This window comes from Cebidichthys violaceus, unplaced genomic scaffold (genome assembly GCF_023349555.1).
Source record: "Cebidichthys violaceus isolate CVI_PGR_0920_01 unplaced genomic scaffold, fCebVio1.0.p SCAF_48, whole genome shotgun sequence".
Lineage (NCBI taxonomy): Eukaryota > Metazoa > Chordata > Actinopteri > Perciformes > Stichaeidae > Cebidichthys > Cebidichthys violaceus.
The window spans coordinates 646083-668951 of NW_027176683.1; the positions used below are offsets into that span (position 1 = coordinate 646083).

At 39.4% G+C, this 22869-nt stretch overlaps 3 protein-coding genes and 1 pseudogene across 3 annotated transcripts in view; 1 reads left to right on the forward strand and 3 right to left on the reverse strand.

The window, feature by feature from the left end:
* Positions 1-52: 52 nt before the first annotated feature.
* LOC137887110 (fucolectin-1-like) lies at positions 53-4817 on the reverse strand. Its single transcript, XM_068729908.1, has 6 exons — positions 4109-4817; positions 3834-3901; positions 3113-3398; positions 2661-2815; positions 1174-1456; positions 53-1010 (listed from the first exon to the last, which is right to left on the reverse strand). The coding sequence occupies exons 2-6, from the start codon at positions 3895-3897 to the stop codon at positions 860-862; spliced, it is 939 nt and encodes a 312-aa protein (XP_068586009.1). The 5' UTR covers positions 3898-3901; positions 4109-4817; the 3' UTR covers positions 53-859.
* A 105-nt stretch (positions 4818-4922) lies between these two features.
* On the reverse strand, positions 4923-9101 carry LOC137887108 (fucolectin-1-like). The gene is made up of 6 exons (XM_068729905.1): positions 8980-9101; positions 8705-8772; positions 7984-8269; positions 7532-7686; positions 6045-6327; positions 4923-5880 (listed from the first exon to the last, which is right to left on the reverse strand). Exons 2-6 carry the CDS (start codon positions 8766-8768, stop codon positions 5730-5732), a joined length of 939 nt encoding a protein of 312 aa, XP_068586006.1. The 5' UTR covers positions 8769-8772; positions 8980-9101; the 3' UTR covers positions 4923-5729.
* A 2722-nt stretch (positions 9102-11823) lies between these two features.
* Positions 11824-17580, forward strand: LOC137887063 (fucolectin-like; annotated as a pseudogene).
* A 3476-nt stretch (positions 17581-21056) lies between these two features.
* Positions 21057-22869, reverse strand: part of LOC137887065 (zinc finger protein 3-like) — a 1869-nt gene continuing 56 nt past the window's right edge. Inside the window, 4 exon segments of the mRNA XM_068729833.1 lie at positions 21057-21168; positions 21170-22078; positions 22292-22454; positions 22733-22869. The exon segment at positions 22733-22869 is cut by the window's right edge and continues 56 nt beyond it. Coding sequence (XP_068585934.1) covers positions 21057-21168; positions 21170-22078; positions 22292-22454; positions 22733-22869 — 1321 coding nt within the window.

The window sequence follows — 22869 nt, forward strand, 5'->3', positions numbered from 1 at the left end:
GTGTTTTTCAATGTAGTATTCCTACAGTTTAGAATAAATGGGAAATATCCGGTTATGTTAACCTAACAAGCTTTATTTACTCATTTAGTCAAATATTATTGGAACAACAATTTGTAATTTGAGATGTATTATTTTTGGTAAATGTAATTTAAAATCTTTGAGATTTACATCATTATTAAACAACATTTGTGAAGTTTCAGGATCAATCTCCTCGTCTCTCTTTAGGCAAAACGACAAAAAAAATGTGCATTTTTCCAAAATGTGTAATGAGTCCTTTAAGTGTCACTGGTCAAATGAACCTAGTCATGGATTAAAGTGACAACAAACACACAAACAATGGACTACAATTCTAAAATAGCTTTTCATTTTACCTGTGGTAAGTAGACATGTATGAGTACAATAAGATGCTTTGAGACGTCCAAATATAGAAAATAATGGAGTCAGTTTCACATTGTCAGTAGTGGATTGTATATGTACTGCCTTCTCTCTAATAGAACAGAACTAGATGGCACTCGGCTTGTGGTGCTCAAGCCCCAAAAAGTACATCTGAAAAACTCCGGATACGGTTGGCGGGTGTAGTTTGGTCGAAAGAAAATTGTTCCTACACAAAACTGCTCAGTACAAGGTCTGAGGATTATCTTGTATCTGGTTTTTCAAATGTATATTTTTGGCGCTTTGAGCACCACACGCCGAGTGCCATCTAGTTCTGTTATATTCAAGTGAAGGCAGACATCTCTACGGCCCATATGTCCAAAACTCTGCGGTGAACTGTCCCTTTAAGCTGTGATTGAACCATGAGACTCAGATGAACGTCACCAATGTAAAATGTCATTGTTAAACATTACGAGCCTCCTCAGACCTAATCCAGTCTGGAGCCGTACACCTCCACCTCACACAGGGTCAGGTACTCGCTTCTTCCAGGAATGACGATGTTAATGTAGCGACCGTCCATCCCGTTACACTGGAAGCTTTCGGTGAAACCTCCAGGGATGCTGGAGATCACAGCACACCTAGCGGTAGAAGAAATAACTTTAACTCACCGAATGATCATTTTCATACTCCAATTAATTAATTTGAGAAATATAAGTCACTGCTAAGTTTGGAAAAAACAAACTCAATGACAAATATCCTTAATCTCAAATTTTTAGTGATATTTAGGATTGTGAACTATACCTGGGATTGTTGTTGCCATTGTTTTCAAGTGAATCTCCAATTAGGATCTGAGCTCCATTAAGTCGTTGTGGCAAAGAATCTATAACGTTGGTTATGCTGACAGAAAACACTTTATGGGTTTTGCCCAGGTCCAGTCGCCACCAGGGGTTAAAGTCTGGCTTTGTGTGAGTACAAGAACCCTGGCTCCAGTAGAATGCACGATTCCCATCTATGGCGTTAATTGCGACGCCTGTGCCATACAGTGACGACTGTGTGGCTTTTCCTTGGAGTGCCAGGTTCTCTGCTGCATAAAAGGACAAATTTGCAAAACATCAGCACTGATGGATAGTTTACCGTGAGGTTTTCTGCAGAACAAAGTTGCCCCAATCTGTAAATGTCTTGAAACCGATGTTCACAACTATTTGCACATTGTTGCCATTTTTCCAGCTTTCCAGAAGAAACAGCAGTAAAAGATGGAGAAGTCATGGAAAATTGTGACGGTGCCTGTTGTTTATTTGGATCGGCACTGCAAAACTTGAGGGACGCACCAGCAGCTGGCAGCAGTAAATGTGTCGATTGTATTGTATTTATGACGAATTTGCTAATCTTAACTTTTCAGAAAATGTTTCTTCTTATAATTTTCCAATTAAGATTGTGTGGAGATACTTTATATCTCCTGTATATGCATGTTAGGATTGATAACATTGTATGTAATAGTTCAGCTATTTATTAGTATATATTTCCTCTTTATTGTAGAATTACACACACTCTTGTATTCACTACATAACTCTGTAACTGGACAGACTTGAACAGGTGTAAGTGACTGAACCAGTGAAGTCAGCTCTTTCTTGAATGTCTTACATATCTGTGTTACATGCCTGTGTTTTGACCATCTCCATATACAGACTTATGTCTGACATCTCTGTTCTCGGTATTTCTTAAATAACTGACGCCAGACTCGGACCTAAATATAATCTGGCTAACATACACGTATTGGCATAAACTTGACACTCCTGTATGTTCCACCCCCCCCACTTTGTTTGTAACAAGAGGGTATAAAGGTTTTACGGTTCCTTCAGAAAAGCTGAAGGAATTCAGCAGTCCAGCAAACTATGCTTTCCTTCCCATGATTCATGTCCAATAAAGAATTCTGCAAAAATTTATCTTCTACTCCAACCTCATCTGTGACCAGTCTTGTCAAAGAAAATCAACCACCACAATTGCCTATGAATACTTTTTAAGATGCTTATTAATTTGAAAACCAAATTGGCTGGCTGGTGAGTTTCACTATATCAAATGTTAGTGTTAAGACATATTTCTCTCAAATATATACAACTTTGCAAAAAAGAAGAGATTTCTTAGTCACAGGAAGTGAATGCGTCTGTTTTCTTCATTCAAATGAGTGCAGTTGAAACTGGTTCAAACTGGTGTTTGTATAGAAAATGAGGCGTTGGCATCATTTAGAAAATCACATCTTGTATGGCTTCAGCCTCATGTTCAGTTCTCACCAGTTGGGGCACGGTACCCGTAGACCTCCACTTCACAGAGTGTAAGGATTCTTTTTGTACCAGGTAGCACCACAGTCACATAACGTCCCTCCACACGTCTGGTAAAAGTGATTTTTAAAGACCTGCCTAATGGGATATGAGAAATCACACCAGCCCTGAAAGAGAGAGAGGAAGCAGTGCATTCATTTGTTTTATAGGTGGGGTGCTTGACAGGTATACAGCAATATAAAATAAGAAATAATACCAACACTTTACCTGCTGGAGAACGAGTAGAGGCAGTATTTCACACAGGACATGTCACATGTTCAATGAGTGTTCTATCATTTAGTGATTGACTAGATAATAGATCATAAGAGGAGCTGTTGCAGGATCTGGGTGGCTTACGTCTACTAAACAATTTCCTTGTATTGTAAAAGAAACATTGTATTAAAGAAGTCATTACATTCACTCACACTGGGTTTACGGCACCGTTGTCTCTTAAAGAGTTGCCAACGTGAATCTCCGCCCCGTTGATCCTGTCCTCGCAGCAGGCTTCTCTGTTGGTGACAATGATGGAGGTGACGATGTAGGACTCCAGCAGGTCCACTCTCCACCAGGGGTTGGTCTGTTCAGCAGTGTGGCTGCAGGATCCAGCATCGTCGCTAGATTCACGATTTCCATCAATAGCATTGGAAGCAGCTGAATCAAACTTTGAATAACGGCGTGACTGGGTTGCTTTTCCGCGCAAGGCCACATTTTCTGAGAATAAGAGAAATATTTGATGGAAAAATGTTTGAAAATGACCAAACCTGCGATAACCTATTTTTATTGGCCACTTATTGACACATCCAACAGTTACAGATCAACATGATCATGTAGTGTTTGAGTCCACCTGATGAATCAACCCAGTATCTTGGCAGGTCGTGAAAAGGAAGCAAAATGCAATATATTAATTTCTTGTACGGGGGACATGAATTGTCCGTTTTCTTAATGTCGCTCAGCACAAAAACAATGTCAATGGAAAGTCAATTAGGATCCTTTTTGATGGTGGACACACAAATTAAACTTATCTACGTACATTGCAGCCAGTACAGACTGAATGCCGAAGTAATAATAAGCAAAACACATTTGAGTGAAGAGAGACTTTAACGTTATATAACAAAGATATCAGAAATATAGCCGGATCATACTTACGATAGGTGTAAGCCGAGCACGTCCCCAGGAGGAGCAGCAAAGGCAGAACTGAACTGAGTTTCATTGTTCTGGTTCAGACATGCAAGAGAGTCAATGACAGAATCAAACTGAAGGAATAAACATATTCTTCAATACTGTTTGAAATTTACAACAATCTTTGTTCCAGATGTTCGATATCCAAAGTGCACAAAAATGAATCGACTGAAATAGAAGAATAACTGGTGGCAAAGAAGAAACTTTGTATTTAAAAGCATCGTAATTCAACTTCAACATACCTTGACTTGCAAAAATGACTCAGAAGAAGAGGAGGAGCCGCTGTTTGTGTTTTGTTGGTGAATTTGATTTAATGTGGATCACACAGGGATATTTATGTGAACCTCTTATCACGGCACATGCTGTTGTTCATTGATGATTTACCACAGACAACTTGACTTTGTCCTTGTATGTAGATAAGGCTAATTTCGGCTATCAGGCAGATCAGGGATCTGGAGCTTTAACCATTGTTAAATAGATTATGTAAAAACCCACATTACAGTAAATACTATTCCAGCACCGAGAGGTCAAAGAGTTTTAAAAAAATAAGGAGGGGGATATGTCAAATTTCCCTTTTAGTCCAGTAAATATGTCAAATTGATCTTCGCTTTTTCATTGAAGCATGGAACTTGGTACACTTGTACAGTTTGGGGCACTAATTGTTTTCATGTCACAGTTTGATGTCTGCCTTCTCTCGAATATAAAGGGAATATATATCACTCGGATTGTGCTGCTCAAATAGTCCGGAAATCCAATGAAAAAAACTATTAAGCTAAAAGAATTGGGGTCTTAAAACGAGATTTCCACAATGGAAATGCTCCTCAACATCAGGAGCAATTCATAAACAGTAATTATTAGTAACTACTAATTAGTTTCAATAAAGTCATTTACTAAATCAGATTGCACCATTGAAATCTAACAAATGAAGCAGACTTTAGGAATTTGGAAATCAGTTTTAGACGCGCATAAGACACTTTGGTTTTGTTTTCATGAATGGAGAAAACGTGTTTTTCAATGTAGTATTCCTACAGTTTAGAATAAATGGGAAATATCCGGTTATGTTAACCTAACAAGCTTTATTTACTCATTTAGTCAAATATTATTGGAACAACAATTTGTAATTTGAGATGTATTATTTTTGGTAAATGTAATTTAAAATCTTTGAGATTTACATCATTATTAAACAACATTTGTGAAGTTTCAGGATCAATCTCCTCGTCTCTCTTTAGGCAAAACGACAAAAAAAATGTGCATTTTTCCAAAATGTGTAATGAGTCCTTTAAGTGTCACTGGTCAAATGAACCTAGTCATGGATTAAAGTGACAACAAACACACAAACAATGGACTACAATTCTAAAATAGCTTTTCATTTTACCTGTGGTAAGTAGACATGTATGAGTACAATAAGATGCTTTGAGACGTCCAAATATAGAAAATAATGGAGTCAGTTTCACATTGTCAGTAGTGGATTGTATATGTACTGCCTTCTCTCTAATAGAACAGAACTAGATGGCACTCGGCTTGTGGTGCTCAAGCCCCAAAAAGTACATCTGAAAAACTCCGGATACGGTTGGCGGGTGTAGTTTGGTGGAAAGAAAATTGTTCCTACACAAAACTGCTCAGTACAAGGTCTGAGGATTATCTTGTATCTGGTTTTTCAAATGTATATTTTTGGCGCTTTGAGCACCACACGCCGAGTGCCATCTAGTTCTGTTATATTCAAGTGAAGGCAGACATCTCTACGGCCCATATGTCCAAAACTCTGCGGTGAACTGTCCCTTTAAGCTGTGATTGAACCATGAGACTCAGATGAACGTCACCAATGTAAAATGTCATTGTTAAACATTACGAGCCTCCTCAGACCTAATCCAGTCTGGAGCCGTACACCTCCACCTCACACAGGGTCAGGTACTCGCTTCTTCCAGGAATGACGATGTTAATGTAGCGACCGTCCATCCCGTTACACTGGAAGCTTTCGGTGAAACCTCCAGGGATGCTGGAGATCACAGCACACCTAGCGGTAGAAGAAATAACTTTGACTCACCGAATGATCATTTTCATACTCCAGTTAATTAATTTGAGAAATATAAGTCACTGCTAAGTTTGGAAAAAACAAACTCAATGACAAATATCCATTAATCTCAAATTTTTAGTGATATTTAGGATTGTGAACTATACCTGGGATTGTTGTTGCCATTGTTTTCAAGTGAATCTCCAATTAGGATCTGAGCTCCATTAAGTCGTTGTGGCAAAGAATCTATAACGTTGGTTATGCTGACAGAAAACACTTTATGGGTTTTGCCCAGGTCCAGTCGCCACCAGGGGTTAAAGTCTGGCTTTGTGTGAGTACAAGAACCCTGGCTCCAGTAGAATGCACGATTCCCATCTATGGCGTTAATTGCGACGCCTGTGCCATACAGTGACGACTGTGTGGCTTTTCCTTGGAGTGCCAGGTTCTCTGCTGCATAAAAGGACAAATTTGCAAAACATCAGCACTGATGGATAGTTTACCGTGAGGTTTTCTGCAGAACAAAGTTGCCCCAATCTGTAAATGTCTTGAAACCGATGTTCACAACTATTTGCACATTGTTGCCATTTTTCCAGCTTTCCAGAAGAAACAGCAGTAAAAGATGGAGAAGTCATGGAAAATTGTGACGGTGCCTGTTGTTTATTTGGATCGGCACTGCAAAACTTGAGGGACGCACCAGCAGCTGGCAGCAGTAAATGTGTCGATTGTATTGTATTTATGACGAATTTGCTAATCTTAACTTTTCAGAAAATGTTTCTTCTTATAATTTTCCAATTAAGATTGTGTGGAGATACTTTATATCTCCTGTATATGCATGTTAGGATTGATAACATTGTATGTAATAGTTCAGCTCTTTATTAGTATATATTTCCTCTTTATTGTAGAATTACACACACTCTTGTATTCACTATATAACTCTGTAACTGGACAGACTTGAACAGGTGTAAGTGACTGAACCAGTGAAGTCAGCTCTTTCTTGAATGTCTTACATATCTGTGTTACATGCCTGTGTTTTGACCATCTCCATATACAGACTTATGTCTGACATCTCTGTTCTCGGTATTTCTTAAATAACTGACGCCAGACTCGGACCTAAATATAATCTGGCTAACATACACGTATTGGCATAAACTTGACACTCCTGTATGTTCCACCCCCCCCACTTTGTTTGTAACAAGAGGGTATAAAGGTTTTACGGTTCCTTCAGAAAAGCTGAAGGAATTCAGCAGTCCAGCAAACTATGCTTTCCTTCCCATGATTCATGTCCAATAAAGAATTCTGCAAAAATTTATCTTCTACTCCAACCTCATCTGTGACCAGTCTTGTCAAAGAAAATCAACCACCACAATTGCCTATGAATACTTTTTAAGATGCTTATTAATTTGAAAACCAAATTGGCTGGCTGGTGAGTTTCACTATATCAAATGTTAGTGTTAAGACATATTTCTCTCAAATATATACAACTTTGCAAAAAAGAAGAGATTTCTTAGTCACAGGAAGTGAATGCGTCTGTTTTCTTCATTCAAATGAGTGCAGTTGAAACTGGTTCAAACTGGTGTTTGTATAGAAAATGAGGCTTTGGCATCATTTAGAAAATCACATCTTGTATGGCTTCAGCCTCATGTTCAGTTCTCACCAGTTGGGGCACGGTACCCGTAGACCTCCACTTCACAGAGTGTAAGGATTCTTTTTGTACCAGGTAGCACCACAGTCACATAACGTCCCTCCACACGTCTGGTAAAAGTGATTTTTAAAGACCTGCCTAATGGGATATGAGAAATCACACCAGCCCTGAAAGAGAGAGAGGAAGCAGTGCATTCATTTGTTTTATAGGTGGGGTGCTTGACAGGTATACAGCAATATAAAATAAGAAATAATACCAACACTTTACCTGCTGGAGAACGAGTAGAGGCAGTATTTCACACAGGACATGTCACATGTTCAATGAGTGTTCTATCATTTAGTGATTGACTAGATAATAGATCATAAGAGGAGCTGTTGCAGGATCTGGGTGGCTTACGTCTACTAAACAATTTCCTTGTATTGTAAAAGAAACATTGTATTAAAGAAGTCATTACATTCACTCACACTGGGTTTACGGCACCGTTGTCTCTTAAAGAGTTGCCAACGTGAATCTCCGCCCCGTTGATCCTGTCCTCGCAGCAGGCTTCTCTGTTGGTGACAATGATGGAGGTGACGATGTAGGACTCCAGCAGGTCCACTCTCCACCAGGGGTTGGTCTGTTCAGCAGTGTGGCTGCAGGATCCAGCGTCGTCGCTAGATTCACGATTTCCATCAATAGCATTGGAAGCAGCTGAATCAAACTTTGAATAACGGCGTGACTGGGTTGCTTTTCCGCGCAAGGCCACATTTTCTGAGAATAAGAGAAATATTTGATGGAAAAATGTTTGAAAATGACCAAACCTGCGATAACCTATTTTTATTGGCCACTTATTGACACATCCAACAGTTACAGATCAACATGATCATGTAGTGTTTGAGTCCACCTGATGAATCAACCCAGTATCTTGGCAGGTCGTGAAAAGGAAGCAAAATGCAATATATTAATTTCTTGTACGGGGGACATGAATTGTCCGTTTTCTTAATGTCGCTCAGCACAAAAACAATGTCAATGGAAAGTCAATTAGGATCCTTTTTGATGGTGGACACACAAATTAAACTTATCTACGTACATTGCAGCCAGTACAGACTGAATGCCGAAGTAATAATAAGCAAAACACATTTGAGTGAAGAGAGACTTTAACGTTATATAACAAAGATATCAGAAATATAGCCGGATCATACTTACGATAGGTGTAAGCCGAGCACGTCCCCAGGAGGAGCAGCAAAGGCAGAACTGAACTGAGTTTCATTGTTCTGGTTCAGACATGCAAGAGAGTCAATAACAGAATCAAACTGAAGGAATAAACATATTCTTCAATACTGTTTGAAATTTACAACAATCTTTGTTCCAGATGTTCGATATCCAAAGTGCACAAAAATGAATCGACTGAAATAGAAGAATAACTGGTGGCAAAGAAGAAACTTTGTATTTAAAAGCATCGTAATTCAACTTCAACATACCTTGACTTGCAAAAATGACTCAGAAGAAGAGGAGGAGCCGCTGTTTGTGTTTTGTTGGTGAATTTGATTTAATGTGGATCACACAGGGATATTTATGTGAACCTCTTATCACGGCACATGCTGTTGTTCATTGATGATTTATCACAGATGACTTTGTCCTTGTATGTAGATGAGGCTAATTTCGGCTATCAGGCAGAGCAGGGATCTGGAGCTTTAACCATTGTTCAATAGATTATGTAAAAACCCACATTACAGTAAATACTATTCCAGCACCGAGAGGTCAAAGAGTTTTAAAAAATAAGGAGGGGGATATGTCAAATTTCCCTTTTAGTCCAGTAAATATGTCAAATTGATGTTTGCTTTTTCATTAAAGCATGGAACTTGGTAGACTTGTACAGTTTGGGGCACTAATTGTTTTCATGTCACAGTTTGATGTCTGCCTTCCCTTGAATGTAAAGGGAATATATATCACTCGGATTGTGCTGCTCAAATAGTCCGGAAATCCAATGAAAAGACCAAAATAAACAATCCAACGATTAAGTATTGTCTTAGTCATCAAAGCTTAATATATGTTCTTCCTCCGGGCCTTAGTTGTCAAAACATTATTAAAAAGCCACATTGTTGCACTGATTAACAAGTTCCTTCATTAGCATGAACACAAACACTGTAGTTTAGTTAGAAAAGCACATTATCAACTGAAAGGATGCGGTGCTTAAAACTACATTTTAACAAAATCTGGTTACATCACAAAATTAGTTAAATGTGGATTATTCGCAACAATCCTTTTATAGGCAACCTTTTGTTTAAAAAAATGTGTCACGTGTACTTGATGTTTAGTGTAAAGTCCCAAATAAATCTGGTTGTACTTCCTGCTCAGATAAACACAGAGATAAAACAGTAAAATTAGAGAACATTCATATTTATAATTCGCAGCAAGGTGGATGATATGAGACACAGCTTCCTGGTTTGATTAGATAACATTTGTACTTTGCATTATCAGGGACACTGATGCTGTAAAACAACCAAAGAAGTGTGAAACTACATGAAGACAAAGGAGGGGAGAATGGGTCCATAATAAATGTCCAGAATTCCAATGAAAAGACGATGAATTGATCCTAATACGTATTGTCTTTGTAACCAAAATAGGATATATATATATATATATATATATATATATATATATATATATATATATATATATATTATTCCTCTTTACAGTAGAGCTCCATTGTCCAAAAACTATTAAAAACACATCAATGACCCACACTGTTGCACTGACTGACATTACCATGAACAGTATCAGCTGAAAGAATGTGGGTCTTAAAACTAGATTTTCACAAAGGAAAAGCTCCTCAGGATATGAAGCAATTTATGAATCCATTTTTAAATTTCCAAGTTTCTTCGTAAGTAGTAATTAGTTTCAATGTAGTCATTTACTAAATCAGACTGCACCATTGAAATCCACTTCTTATATGCAGTATATATATATATAAGAAAACATACTTAATAATATATAACAGTTCTGCTACGCACCGTTCCTTTAATTATTACAAGTTGCCATGGGTTGTGTTATCAAAGAGGCACACCAAGTATCATATTTTGTCAAGTAAAGTTTAAGTAAACTGGAGAGAGTTGGATTATGTTTTTTTATTATTATTATTATAATTATGTATTATGTATTGTGTGTTTTCAGGGGGAGAAACAGAGAAGTAGCTGAGATGTTGAAATAGAAAGACATTAAAGTGATGCTGGCAAAAAATTATAAATTTTTGGGAATAAGCACATTGTGCAAAAAAAAAAAAAACTGCAACTAAGCATTTTCAGCATTAAGGAGTACTATAGTTTAGGTCAAAAGGACATAGAAAAAGGCTGACACCAGCTATTTTCCCTCACATGGTAGTTAAAGAGCACATTGCAAAAGACCTTTTTAATCTACAATAATACATCATATTTCATAAATTTTATCACATGTTCATTGTGAAATCATAACCTGCAAAGTAACTTTAGTTTTCATACAAATTAAGTGGAGTCAAATGTGCAATATTTCCCTCTGAGATGTAGTGCAGTAGAAATATAAAGTAGTATACAATGAGAAAAATCATGTTAAGTACCTCAAAATTGTAAGTACAGTACAAACTATTGGACCAATATCATCGGTAATGAATGGATGTGTGTGATCTTTGGCACATGTCTGAAGATGTATTTCTGAAATTGAATCACGAGTTTAGGGAAGGGAAATACATGTGCATGGGAGTAAACCGATGGCATGTGATTGGATAAGTGTTGAAGGTAAATATGATCTGATTTCTGATGATTGGTTGGATACGGTTTCACCAAGACATATAAAGAGCACAGGAACGGTTTAGGTTTTAGGTGTTTGGAAGCTTTTTTCTTTTTCATTGAATCATCCGACTGTTGGGGTCTCCAGGTAACACTTTTCATTTCTTTGTTGCATCAGATCATCTTCCTACATCAGTTTCTGAGTATCTTTAGCATGTCGATATGTACCTCTGGAGCACATGGAAGCAAATAATAGTTGTAATGGTTTTAACCATAATTGTGAAATGTAACTGAATATGAATGAGTTTCCCTCTGGATGAAGTTCTATCTAATCTTATTGTTGAAATCTAACACATTCACAGTTTTTTGTTATAATCACTCCTCCAGAATTCCAATAGGACACATATTACACAAGTAATAATGAATAATAAGACGTGTCATTTAAAAACAATATGGTTAATAAATGATTCTCTCAACCAGAATAATGAAACCCAGCGTTTTCGTTCTCCTGCTCCTCCTGGAGACATGCTCAGCTTACATTTATGGTAAGTATGATCTGAGAGTATGTGTGACGTCTTTATTGTCAATCATCACCAGGAGGTGCACACAGGTCTGTTTTGTTAGCAAGAAAAGTAACTAGTATATTTATAAAAATGAACTCTTTAACTGTCGGGAGTTTAGTTTTTTCTCCAAAATCATTGGAGTTGTGGTGAAAGGAAGCAAGACATTTTTTTGGGGCTTAATTTTAGTTTTTTATACGGTAATATGATTATGTTGTACTTGTGTTCTTCACAAAAATAAATTTCCCTCCTCACATTACATATATATTTTATGTTTTGCTGCCGCAAAAGCTAATCTGAACTCTCCAAATGTATTGTAGTTGGAGTGCATTGGCAGACCAACGTCCTCTTTTCTGCAAACTTGTCTGCAACAACTTCCTGCAGGATTTTGTAATGAGCAAAAAGTTGCCATGTGGCTCATCAGACTTAAGGAAACACATGCAAAGAGACACAACAAATCAACACATCTTTCCACCAATTCTACAACAATTAATCACGAGAAACAAATTCATCAATTTGGCAACACATGCAAACAACCAAATACACAAACGCACTATAGTTGACTACATAACAGTGAGCTAATGGTTTAAGTTTAAACCAAAGGTATATAATGTTTATGCATAAACCAACTTCAAATTACACTGATGAGACAATTTGTCTAATTCCAGATTTGATTTTAGAAGAAACGGTGCATAGTTACAAAATCATTTCACTTCAGGTTAATAGCAGACCACTTCAAGGTGTCAATCAGAGAGAACCAGGACAATGTCATGTAGCATTTCAAAATAAAAGCCCTTCAAAAAATCACATTAACGAGCCAACTTCAAATCACATTCGTGAGACAATTTGTCTAATTTCAGATTTGATTTTAGAGGAAACGCTGCATAGTTACAACATCATTTCACATCAGGTTAATAGCAGACCACCTCAAAGTGTCACTCAGAGAGAACCAGGACAATCTGATGCAGCAATTCAAAATAAAAGCCTTTCAAAATCTCATTCACGAGCCAACTTCAAATCACATTCATGAGACAATTTGTCTAATTTCAGACTAGATTTTAGAGGAAACGGTGCATAGTTACAAAATCATTTCACTTCAGGTTAATAGCAGACAACCTCAAGATGTCAATCAGAGAAAACCAGGACATCCTGATGTAGCATTTCAAAACAAAAGCCTTTCAAAATCTCATTCACGAGCCAACTTCAAATCACATTCATGAGACAATTTGTCAAATTTCAGATTTTATTTTAGATGAAACGGTGCATAGTTACAACATCATTTCACTTCAGGTTAATAGCAGACAACCTCAAGGTGTCGATCAGAGAGAACCAGGACAATCTGATGTAGCATTTCAAAATAAAAGCCCTTCAAAATGTCATTCACGAGCAAACTTCAAATCACATTCATGAGACAATTTGTCTAATTTCAGATTTGATTTTAGAGGAAACGCTGCATAGTTACAACATCATTTCACTTCAGGTTAATAGCAGACCACCTCAAAGTGTCACTCAGAGAGAACCAGGATATTCTGATGTAGCATTTCAAAATTAAAGCCCTACTTTAAATGTGGCTTTACAACAGAAGAAATACTTCACGTGGGATTGTGCAAACGCACCCTTGAAAGGATTTTAATTAACCTTTTATAAACGAGGCCTATTTGCAGGCCTCAGCTCGAATAAAGATAAGAAATACCTAATTAAGTGTATAATTAAATACAAAAAATAAAAAAATTAAAAAATTAAAAAAATAATATATTTTTGAGATGAGAAAAATCATGGAACTATCAGTATACATGTTACAGGTTAACATAAGATAAGGATGGAACACAGCACAACTTGGAAAATTCAAAAGCTCGCTCTGGAAAAACAGCAATTTCAGGATATTGTTTTTTGGAAAGTATGGAAATCCAAGATTTTAAATATTCCCAGCTCTTATAACAACTGATAAAGGCTCTATATACACAGTTATACATAGATACAGTGAAACATTTATAAAATATAGAGCATATAAAATTTAAAAACTGATTAAATATTCCAATATTTGAATAAAAAAATAATTTTTTAAATTCAAAAACACTCTATCACTTCTATGTATCACTCCTGATGTTCAATGAATCAAAAGACAGAAGATTGGACCTTTTTTGAGTGTTTTAAGCTCTTTCTAAGCCCTTTTTAGTTGTATAGTTTAAGGTCACATACTGCTTCAGATTCAGCCCACTCTCTCTGCTTAGGGCTGTATCTCAGCCCCCCTTTCTCCGATTTTCACCATTGAGACATCCTTCGAAGCGTAGGAGCCAATAGAATTGCCTGTAATTGAAAGCTAGATGATTGACAGCACTATTAGCCAATAAAGCTCAAAAACGTCCCATCTGATGGCAGATCTGAAATCTAATTTGCTGAGCTTCCAACCCTCCCAAGAAGCCGAGGAGTGTCGGAGAGACACGAATCGAACGGATTCACACGGAGCACCAGCAGCTGGACATAACAAGCAGTGGAAGTACGGAGATATTTCATTTTTTCGCTGAGATTCGACCAAAAGTGAGTACAATATTCGATGAAAGCTGTGTGACTTTTTGTCTTCGAAGCTGAATATCTCTGCGATGGTTTACCGGAGAGAGAAATGGAAAATATGTCCGTAATCTCCGTCAGGCGGACATGCTTTTTCATGCTGCATGTTTGTAGGTAGCACGTTGCTAACGGAGTGTAACAGCTGTTTTCTCCGGTCTGTTCCAGTCATATCGAGTATGATTTATGATATTTTGTTATTTGTTTGCTTGGCTGATGGGAGATGTGTTTGTCTCATGTAGAAGTGACCTAGTTCATGTTGTTCCCAGGACGCTGAGGTTTCTGCAGAACTATAACATCATTATATTCGTTCTTCGTGGGTTCTCTGCCAGTTACTTTTAACACAAAACTCTCTAAGTTTTGATGTACTCTGCGTCCAAATGGGGGACCCTCGGGAATTTGTGTTTGATATTTGTCTTTGCTATTTTCTTTAAAAGTTTGATATTTGATAGAATAATGTGGGTTTGTTAACCCTAAATTAAAAGGAGTGAAGTTTTAATAACAGAAATGTGCTTAAATATATTTTTATATTTATATAACTGCATATGCAATATTTTTATTTACTTGAATAAACAATAATCAAATGCAGAGACAGTTATTTACCAATATGCTAGGAGTAGTTACATTTACACAGTCTTACATTTACAACCGGCCCTCTGAGGGAAACCGTAATGCTAATGTGGCCCAGAGTGAAAATGAGTTTGACACCCCTGCTCTAAGCCATGGAGTAATAAGTTGTTGGACACAGATTCATGCTTAACAATTCACAAACGATCTTCCTTTATATCTCTTATGTGTTTTTCAACCGTCTCATTCTCAGAGAACGTGGCCTTGCGTGGAAAGGTGTTAGAGAAATTCACTCGAAGCCGATGTAAAAGTAATTATCACAGGACATTTATTCTTGCAAGAAGGAGACAGAGTTGAAACACACACAAGTCATGTATCAAGGCTGCTCACAGGTCTGTCTCTGAGTCTCTGATATTTATACTTCGGATAACACACAAGTGCGTTTGCACAGAATCATTTGCATAAAGCTACGTGGCATGTCTTGAACTCGCCCCTTCCGCACAAGCAACCGTCTTCTTGACGTTTAGTAAGATATACAATCGTCCCTCACAGAAGGTCTCAGTGACTGCTAAACGAGGAACATCTGAAGATAACAAGTGTGAAGAGATTTCACACAGTAGTCGCAGACTTCACGGAGCCTTGTGTGTTAAACAATAAGAACTGGTCATTCTAAAAGTTATTTTTCTCCAACAAAAGGCGACCCAGTCAGACCGTTATGGGGACGTGTTTGGAGCTGCTTACAATGCTATTGACGGAAACCGTGAAAATACTTACGGTTCGGGATCATGCAGCCACACTGACCAAGAGACCAACCCATGGTGGAGAGTGGACCTGCTGGAGTCCTACATCGTCACCTCCGTCATCATCACCAACAGAGGAGACTGCTGCGAGAACAGGATCAACGGGGCACGGATTCACATCGGCAACTCTTTACAGAAGAACGGTGCCACAAACCCAGTGTAAGAAAACATATCCCGCAATCAAAGAAGACAGTTAGCTGCAAGCTGCAGGCCCAGCAGTCGCCATGTGGAGGCGATAGATATGTGGCAGCTTTAAATGTTATTTCCACAAATACATAAATGTTAGGTTTTTTTCTAAGTATCATTATGCTAATACGTGAGGAGAATTCAACTTTCAAGATTAAAACAACAAGTTTGTGTCTTTCATCTTCATGTTAAAGGACTACAGGTATAAAATGTGATTCATGTGCTCTCTCTCTCTCTCTCTCTCTCTCTCTCTCTCTCTCTCTCTCTCTCTCTCTCTCTCTCTCTCTCTCTCTCTCTCTCTCTCTCTCTCTCTCTCTGTGTGTGTGTTAGGGTTGGTAAAATTCCTAGAACTGATCCAGGCGAATCGGCTACTCTGACTTTCACTGAACGTGTGGAGGGACGTTACGTGACTGTGGTTCTACCGGGTTCACAGAAACACCTCACACTCTGTGAAGTGGAAGTCTACGGGTACCGTGCCCCGACTGGTGAGCATTTGACATGAATTCGTATGCAGTGACATCGCATCTATATACTGTGGTGTCAGCCAGTAGATAAAATAATAAAATATGAAAACTGTTTTTAAGTTTTTAATGTTATTCACGTTGTATGCTTATTGGCTACATTTGCATTAAAAATGAATCATATTGTAGCGACCCTCGATAAGGAAAGCTACGAGACGTTATCTTGCTTGTTGCACTTTATTAGTGAACAGAACGCAGGCTACTGTGGTCCGTAGCCTGCGTCAAACAACAGTCAACACTGCTACACGTTCTCGACAAAGCGCTCATGGTCATAGACAAATGCTACACATGCTAGCAGGACAACAACAAAAACATCCCACCACACTCTCTCTGCCAATCCCAGGTACCCTCACTTGTGCCACCCATCCCCATAGGTAGCTAGGATGATTGACAGGTTGAACAGCTGCACATGTCATGAGACCTTCACTGACCTCCTGAACTCAGTAAATACAATAATCATTACTCTTATCTTATACAACTTCTGTCAACCTGTTATAACATAACGTAACAGGGTAACATTACATGTCACCCAGTCCGTTACAATATTATAAACGGTGCTTAATCATCTGTTTCCCGCATTCTACATCATACCATTTTACATTTAAAGTTGAATTTGCCACGTCTGAGTGATACATTTAGTTATACTTAAGTGTATTTGTAGTGTATTTTGTGTAATTCTAAAATAAATGGTGGTAAATTCTGATTTGATCCAACATTGTGTCTGCAGATTAATTCACATTTTCTTGATGAGTCATTGGAGATATTAAATTGAACATTGCAAGAAAAACAAGACCAGCATCAGAAGTCACACATGTTGCACGTGCATTTTCTTTTGCAGGAGAGAACCTGGCACTCGGAGGAAAAGCCTCACAGTCGTCACTGTACATGTTTGGCACTGCATCTAACGCCATAGATGGGAATCCTGGCAGCAAGTGGGAGGACGGCTCCTGCAGTCACACGAAAAACAACATCAACCCCTGGTGGCGACTGGATCTGCGCAAAACCCACAAAGTGTTTTCTGTGAAGATAACCAACCGATAGGAAGACTCGGAGCGACTCAATGGAGCCGAGATCCGCATTGGAGATTCCCTCGACAACTTCGGCAACAACAACACCAGGTAGTTTGCAACCTGTTCATTTAAAATCCATGGTTTCTTCATTTACATCTTTAGACACATTTGTATTTTCTTTATCAATGTTTTCAGCCACGGCTTTGCTCCAGACTGAAATCTCTCAACTACTACTGGATGGATTGCTGAGACATTTTGCTCAGACATTCATGTTCCCCTCAGGATGAATTGTATTCAATTTGGTTATCCCTTAACTTTTCATCTGACGTCATCATCGGGTCAAAAATTAAACTTTAATACCTGCATACTATAGTGTCAATCCCATCAGTATCAGCTGTGCTTTTGAGTATTAGTGCTAATTAGCAGAAGAAGTCAGCTTTTGTCAAGTTTGCAAAGGGTATTGCTTCACAGTATGCCAGTGACTGATCAAAACCTTGAAAAAGTGGTGAAAAGAACAACTGAACCAGTCCGCCACTCGGTGATGAAGTGAATATAATCAAAACGACATCACTGTTAGCTGCAGCTAAGAAACGATTAGTCGACTGATCGTTTAGTCGATGCACAGAAAATAAATTGGCAACCTTTTTGTTTTTAACAAATGATTAATCAAGTTATTTTCAAGCAAAAACGCTTAAAATGAGAATTATTCATTGTATTTATATTTTAAAACCCTTTGATCATGAGTCTGTTTACAGTCTTCATCTATAATAACTGGTGTTATTCATACATGTACACGTTTCAGAGTCATTCATGTTTACTTATTTTAACCTCATTATTATATGTACTTCACTGAGAGGCTGTAACTTTACTCTGAAAAGCTCTGCAAAAAAAAAAATATTGTCATTGTGTAACATAAACATCTAAATATCACTCAGCATGGATTTGCTTTCTACCACATCTGCATCAACATAACCAGCATCTGCAGGGTTGATTTTAAATATCAAAGCATTCGTATTTAAATGAAGAACAACATGGATGAAGGTGCAGATCATGCTGCTGCAGCGGTGTGCACGCAGACGAGGCTGGACGACAACCAACCAGCGTCGACACATGAAAACATGAATATAAAATAAAACACTAGTCGATACTGAGGGTGCACAGACGGGTACCTGGATTCTGGGGTCCACTTCCTCGTCGTCGTATTCCGGCTCGTCGTCCGTCCTGAGCTCCTTCTCTAGAGGATCCATGCTGGAGGTGAAGGACCCGAACAAAGAGACGTGACTGCGGGGCGCACAGAGACCACAGGCTCCTCTCGTCTCCAGCCGGGCGCCAGACGTCGGATTCACGGAGTTGTTGCCTTTTTTTTACTTCAACGTCCACGGATTATATGAATTCATTTTAAAATGTTTCTTTTTCTCTCGAAGAGGAACATCTCGGCTTGTATCCACCGGTGGTGCCGAGCAGCAGCAGCGGCGGCGTGTCTCCGCGCGCAGCTCTCCCTCCTCACTGAGCCCGGTGCTCCAACGTCCACAGCTGTGACTCAGACCGGGAACGCCCCCTTTTGTGATGCGGATATGACGGGTAATTAGTGCCGTGTAGTGGTGACAGAGTGAAGCCGGTGGTGACAGAGTGAAGCCGGTGCCTACTGTCCACCAGGGGGCGACTCCTCTGGTTGTATAGAAGTCTAGTCTAAAATGACTCTACTTCTCTCTTGATTTATTCCCTCAGTAAACATTGTAAACATGAGTTTATGGTCTAAATCTCTAGTTTACAGTCTTCTTCAATACAGCATGATGTTCATTTAGTACATTATGCTCCATTTAGAGTCAAACAGACCATAAAGCAGGGGACGATTTAGGGGCGAGGCTACACAGTGATTGACAGGTCTCTACCAGAGACGTATACGGCGTCTCTACGTCACTCCTCCTCAGTCCAGATACGGTCACTTCCTGTTTATTGGTCGCAAAAAAAGCAAAGATGCCGACGACCGTAATCCAAGATGGCGACGGCAAAATTGCCGAACTCGAGGCTTCATAACATCAGTCTACAAACCAATGACGTCACGATGACCGCGATGGTTCACCGATATTGTCTGTTTAGATATAGAATCAGTCATTCAGAAGCGCAGATCTGATGACACGCGTCTCATTTTGAGGGACCTTTACTTCTCCCTGCAGGCCCGCTGACCTGAAGGACATCCAGGATCACGTCAGCATGTTCTGCGTCTCCTCGGGCTGCTGGGGATTTGTCTGAATAACAGGATGTGTCAAACTGAAGACCGCAGTGTCCTCTCGCTGCTCCTGAACCCCAGTCACTGACTAGTGTCGTCAGGACAAATAGGACCATCTGTCTTCACAAAAGTTAATTGGCGTATGGGAAATAGATTTTGGGTTATGCTGTGGGAGCATAATGAAGACTTATGCGCCTTCATTTTCATTTGAATAAAACATGAAAGATTCTGTTTCAGATTCAGTTTGTGTCGCACATTTGTGGTTTGCCTTGAATAAAGTTATGGTTGTCTGGAGATCGCACCGAAACAGAAAATACATTCTTGAACTCATCAGTTTCAATTGAAGTGAATGGAGGATGGACACAAGTGTAAAGGGAGACACTACTCCACAAACTATAACATTTACATCACTGCACAAGATGCTCGGATGTGATCTTTCCAAATATTTGAAATACTGCAGCCCTCGTGTGGACTTTGCTGTCAGCAGATTCCTGGTATCCTCTGGAGACCTGGAGGTTTGGTCCCGATCAGGGGGACACAGTTTCTGATTTGGAGGAAACGTTGCCTCTGTACCGGCCCTCCCTCCACTGTCTCCTCACAATAGGGAGTGAAACTTACTCCACATCCTCATAGTGAGTAACTCTGGATAAGAGTGTCAGCTAAATGCCTGGATAGTTTAGAGGGAACGGTGCCAACTGTGAGAGTAACAGGAGGAAAGACACAGATTTTAACCCAAAAACATATCTGGTGTTACACAGTTCATTTATCTTCTGTGAGGTCAAGATGTCCACTTGTATGATTGGATGCTACCAAAACAATATTCTATATTTATCATGTTGTGCATCCAAGGCCTGATATCTCTTCTTCCTCGGTGCCATAGAGCTCCATTAAAAACACATCAATGAGCCACTAATACACACCATTAATACACACACTGTAGTTTATTTTGACTCAATCCCACATACACTTTCCTGTTGCCACAAATACTCATGAGATCAGTGTTTTCCTGGGGATGTATGTAAACATTGCGACCCAATTCCAAACAGGCCTCATCTATAAATTAACGTTCCTGATATATATTACCCTAAATGAGGTAAATCAACCATTTTAAAGAAATGTATGTTTGATGAATCAAAACTTTGTTGTATGTATGTTTTTGAAAATATACACACATGTTAATACTAATAAAACAAGATCAAATAAATGTATTTAAGTGGAGTTAAGAGACTTCCTTCCATCAGTAAAACAAACAAAATGTAAGCTATACTTTCATATCAGATTCCAACACAGCTTGTAAAATAGTCACGAGATGCAATCTTATCTCATCACGAACGGAAACTTCACTGCAACCAGAACAGCTAAAAGGGTTTGTTTCCTGTGTGGATTCTCATGTGGACCTTTAGAGCTGCGTTGTGCATAAATCTATTACCGCAAATTGAGCAGCTGTAAGGTTTCTCTCCTGTGTATTCTCATGTGTGTCGTTAAATTTGAACGATGGTTAAAAGATGTCTTACAAACAGAGCAGCTGTAAGGTTTCTCTCCTGTGTGGATTCTCATGTGTGTCGTTAAAGTTGAACGGCGGTTAAAAGATTCCTTACAGACAGAGCAGCTGTAAGGTTTCTCTCCTGTGTGGATTTTCATGTGTGTCTTTAAAGTTGAACGGCATTTAAAACATTCCTTACAGACAGAGCAGCTGTAAGGTTTCTCTCCTGTGTGGATTCTCGTGTGTCTCTTTAAAGTTGAACGATTGTTAAAAGATGTCTTACAGACAGAGCAGCTGTAAGGTTTCTCTCCTGTGTGGATTCTCATGTGTGTCGTTAAATTTGAACGATGGTTAAAAGATGTCTTACAGACAGAGCAGCTGTAAGGTTTCTCTCCTGTGTGGATTCTCATGTGTGTCGTTAAATTTGAACGCTGGTTAATAGATTTCTTACAAACAGAGCAGCTGTAAGGTTTCTCTCCTGTGTGGATTCTCATGTGTCTCTTCAGATTTCCATTTCTTCTAAATGTTTTCTCACACTCAGAGCAGCTGAATAGTTTCTCACCAGCACTACGTCTTGAATCACTGACAAGGACTTCATCAGGTTTCACAGAGTTTAAACCTGACTGAGGTTCTCTGGTCTCCTTCCAATCATCACTGTCATCAGTGTCAGAAGAGTCTCCAGTCTTCTCATCAGTATCTGGTTCTGGATGTCTATCTGGATCTGAGTTCCTGCTTGGTTCTGGTCCTCCACAGTCCTCTCCATCAGCATCTGTTTCCATCTGTTCAGTTTGTCTTTGATGAAGCTCTGAGGACTGAGCTTCCTCTTCATCATCTTCAGTCTTCACAGGAGTGAATGAGAACTTGACATCAGCCTCCTCCAGCCCTTGAAGCTGCTCTCCCTCCTGACTGGTCCAGAGGTCCTCCTGGTCCTGTTCAATATGTGGGGGCTCTGGGTCCTCCTGGTCCTGTTCAATGTGTGGGGGCTCTGGGTCCTCCTGGTCCTCTTCAATGTGTGGGGGCTCTGGGTCCTCCTGGTCCCCTTCAGTGTGTGGGGGCTCTGGGTCCTCCTGGTCCTCTTCAATGTGTGGGGGCTGTGGGTCCTCTTGTTCCTCTTTAATGTGTGGGGGCTCTGGGTCCTCCTGGTCCTCTTCAATGTGTGGGGGCTGTGGGTCCTCTTGTTCCTCTTTAATGTGTGGGGGCTCTGGGTCCTCCTGTTCCTCTTTAATGTGTGGGGGCTCTGGGTCCTCCTGGTCCTCTTCAATGTGTGGGGGCTCTGGGTCCTCCTGGTCCTCTTCAATGTGTGGGGGCTCTGGGTCCTCCTGTTCCTCTTTAATGTGTGGGGGGTCCTCCTGGTCCTCTTCAATGTGTGGGGGCTCTGGGTCCTCCTGGTCCTCTTCAATGTGTGGGGGCTCTGGGTCCTCCTGTTCCTCTTTAATGACCATGAACATATGAATCATTTTAGAATTCAACAAGCTGCAAAATCCACGTGGTGTTATCAAAGAGAACAAACTTGTACTTTAAGTGTAAATATATTCCGTCACATGAACCAACCTGCTCTGTGCAACCGGACCTCAGGGAGGAGAACAGCGCGCAGTTGTCTCCGTTGTCTCTCGTTCTCCTCTTCTGAACGAGACAGTTCCTCCTCGTACTCTGCTATCGTTCTTTCATAAAGAACAAAGATCTCCTCA

Excerpts from the sequence above, each read along its gene's own strand:
- LOC137887108 (XM_068729905.1), bottom strand. The coding sequence starts at position 8,768 with ATGAAACTCAGTTCAGTTCTGCCTTTGCTGCTCCTCCTGGGGACGTGC. Across the intron at positions 7,687-7,983 it reads AACGGTGCCGTAAACCCAGT|GGCTGGTGTGATTTCTCATA; the intron begins GTGAGTGAATGT and ends TCTCTCTTTCAG. Across the intron at positions 5,881-6,044 it reads AATGGCAACAACAATCCCAG|GTGTGCTGTGATCTCCAGCA; the intron begins GTATAGTTCACA and ends TTCTACCGCTAG.
- LOC137887110 (XM_068729908.1), bottom strand. The coding sequence starts at position 3,897 with ATGAAACTCAGTTCAGTTCTGCCTTTGCTGCTCCTCCTGGGGACGTGC. Across the intron at positions 3,399-3,833 it reads GTGCTCGGCTTACACCTATC|AAAATGTGGCCTTGCGCGGA; the intron begins GTAAGTATGATC and ends TCTTATTCTCAG. Across the intron at positions 1,457-2,660 it reads CGGGTACCGTGCCCCAACTG|CAGAGAACCTGGCACTCCAA; the intron begins GTGAGAACTGAA and ends CCTTTTATGCAG.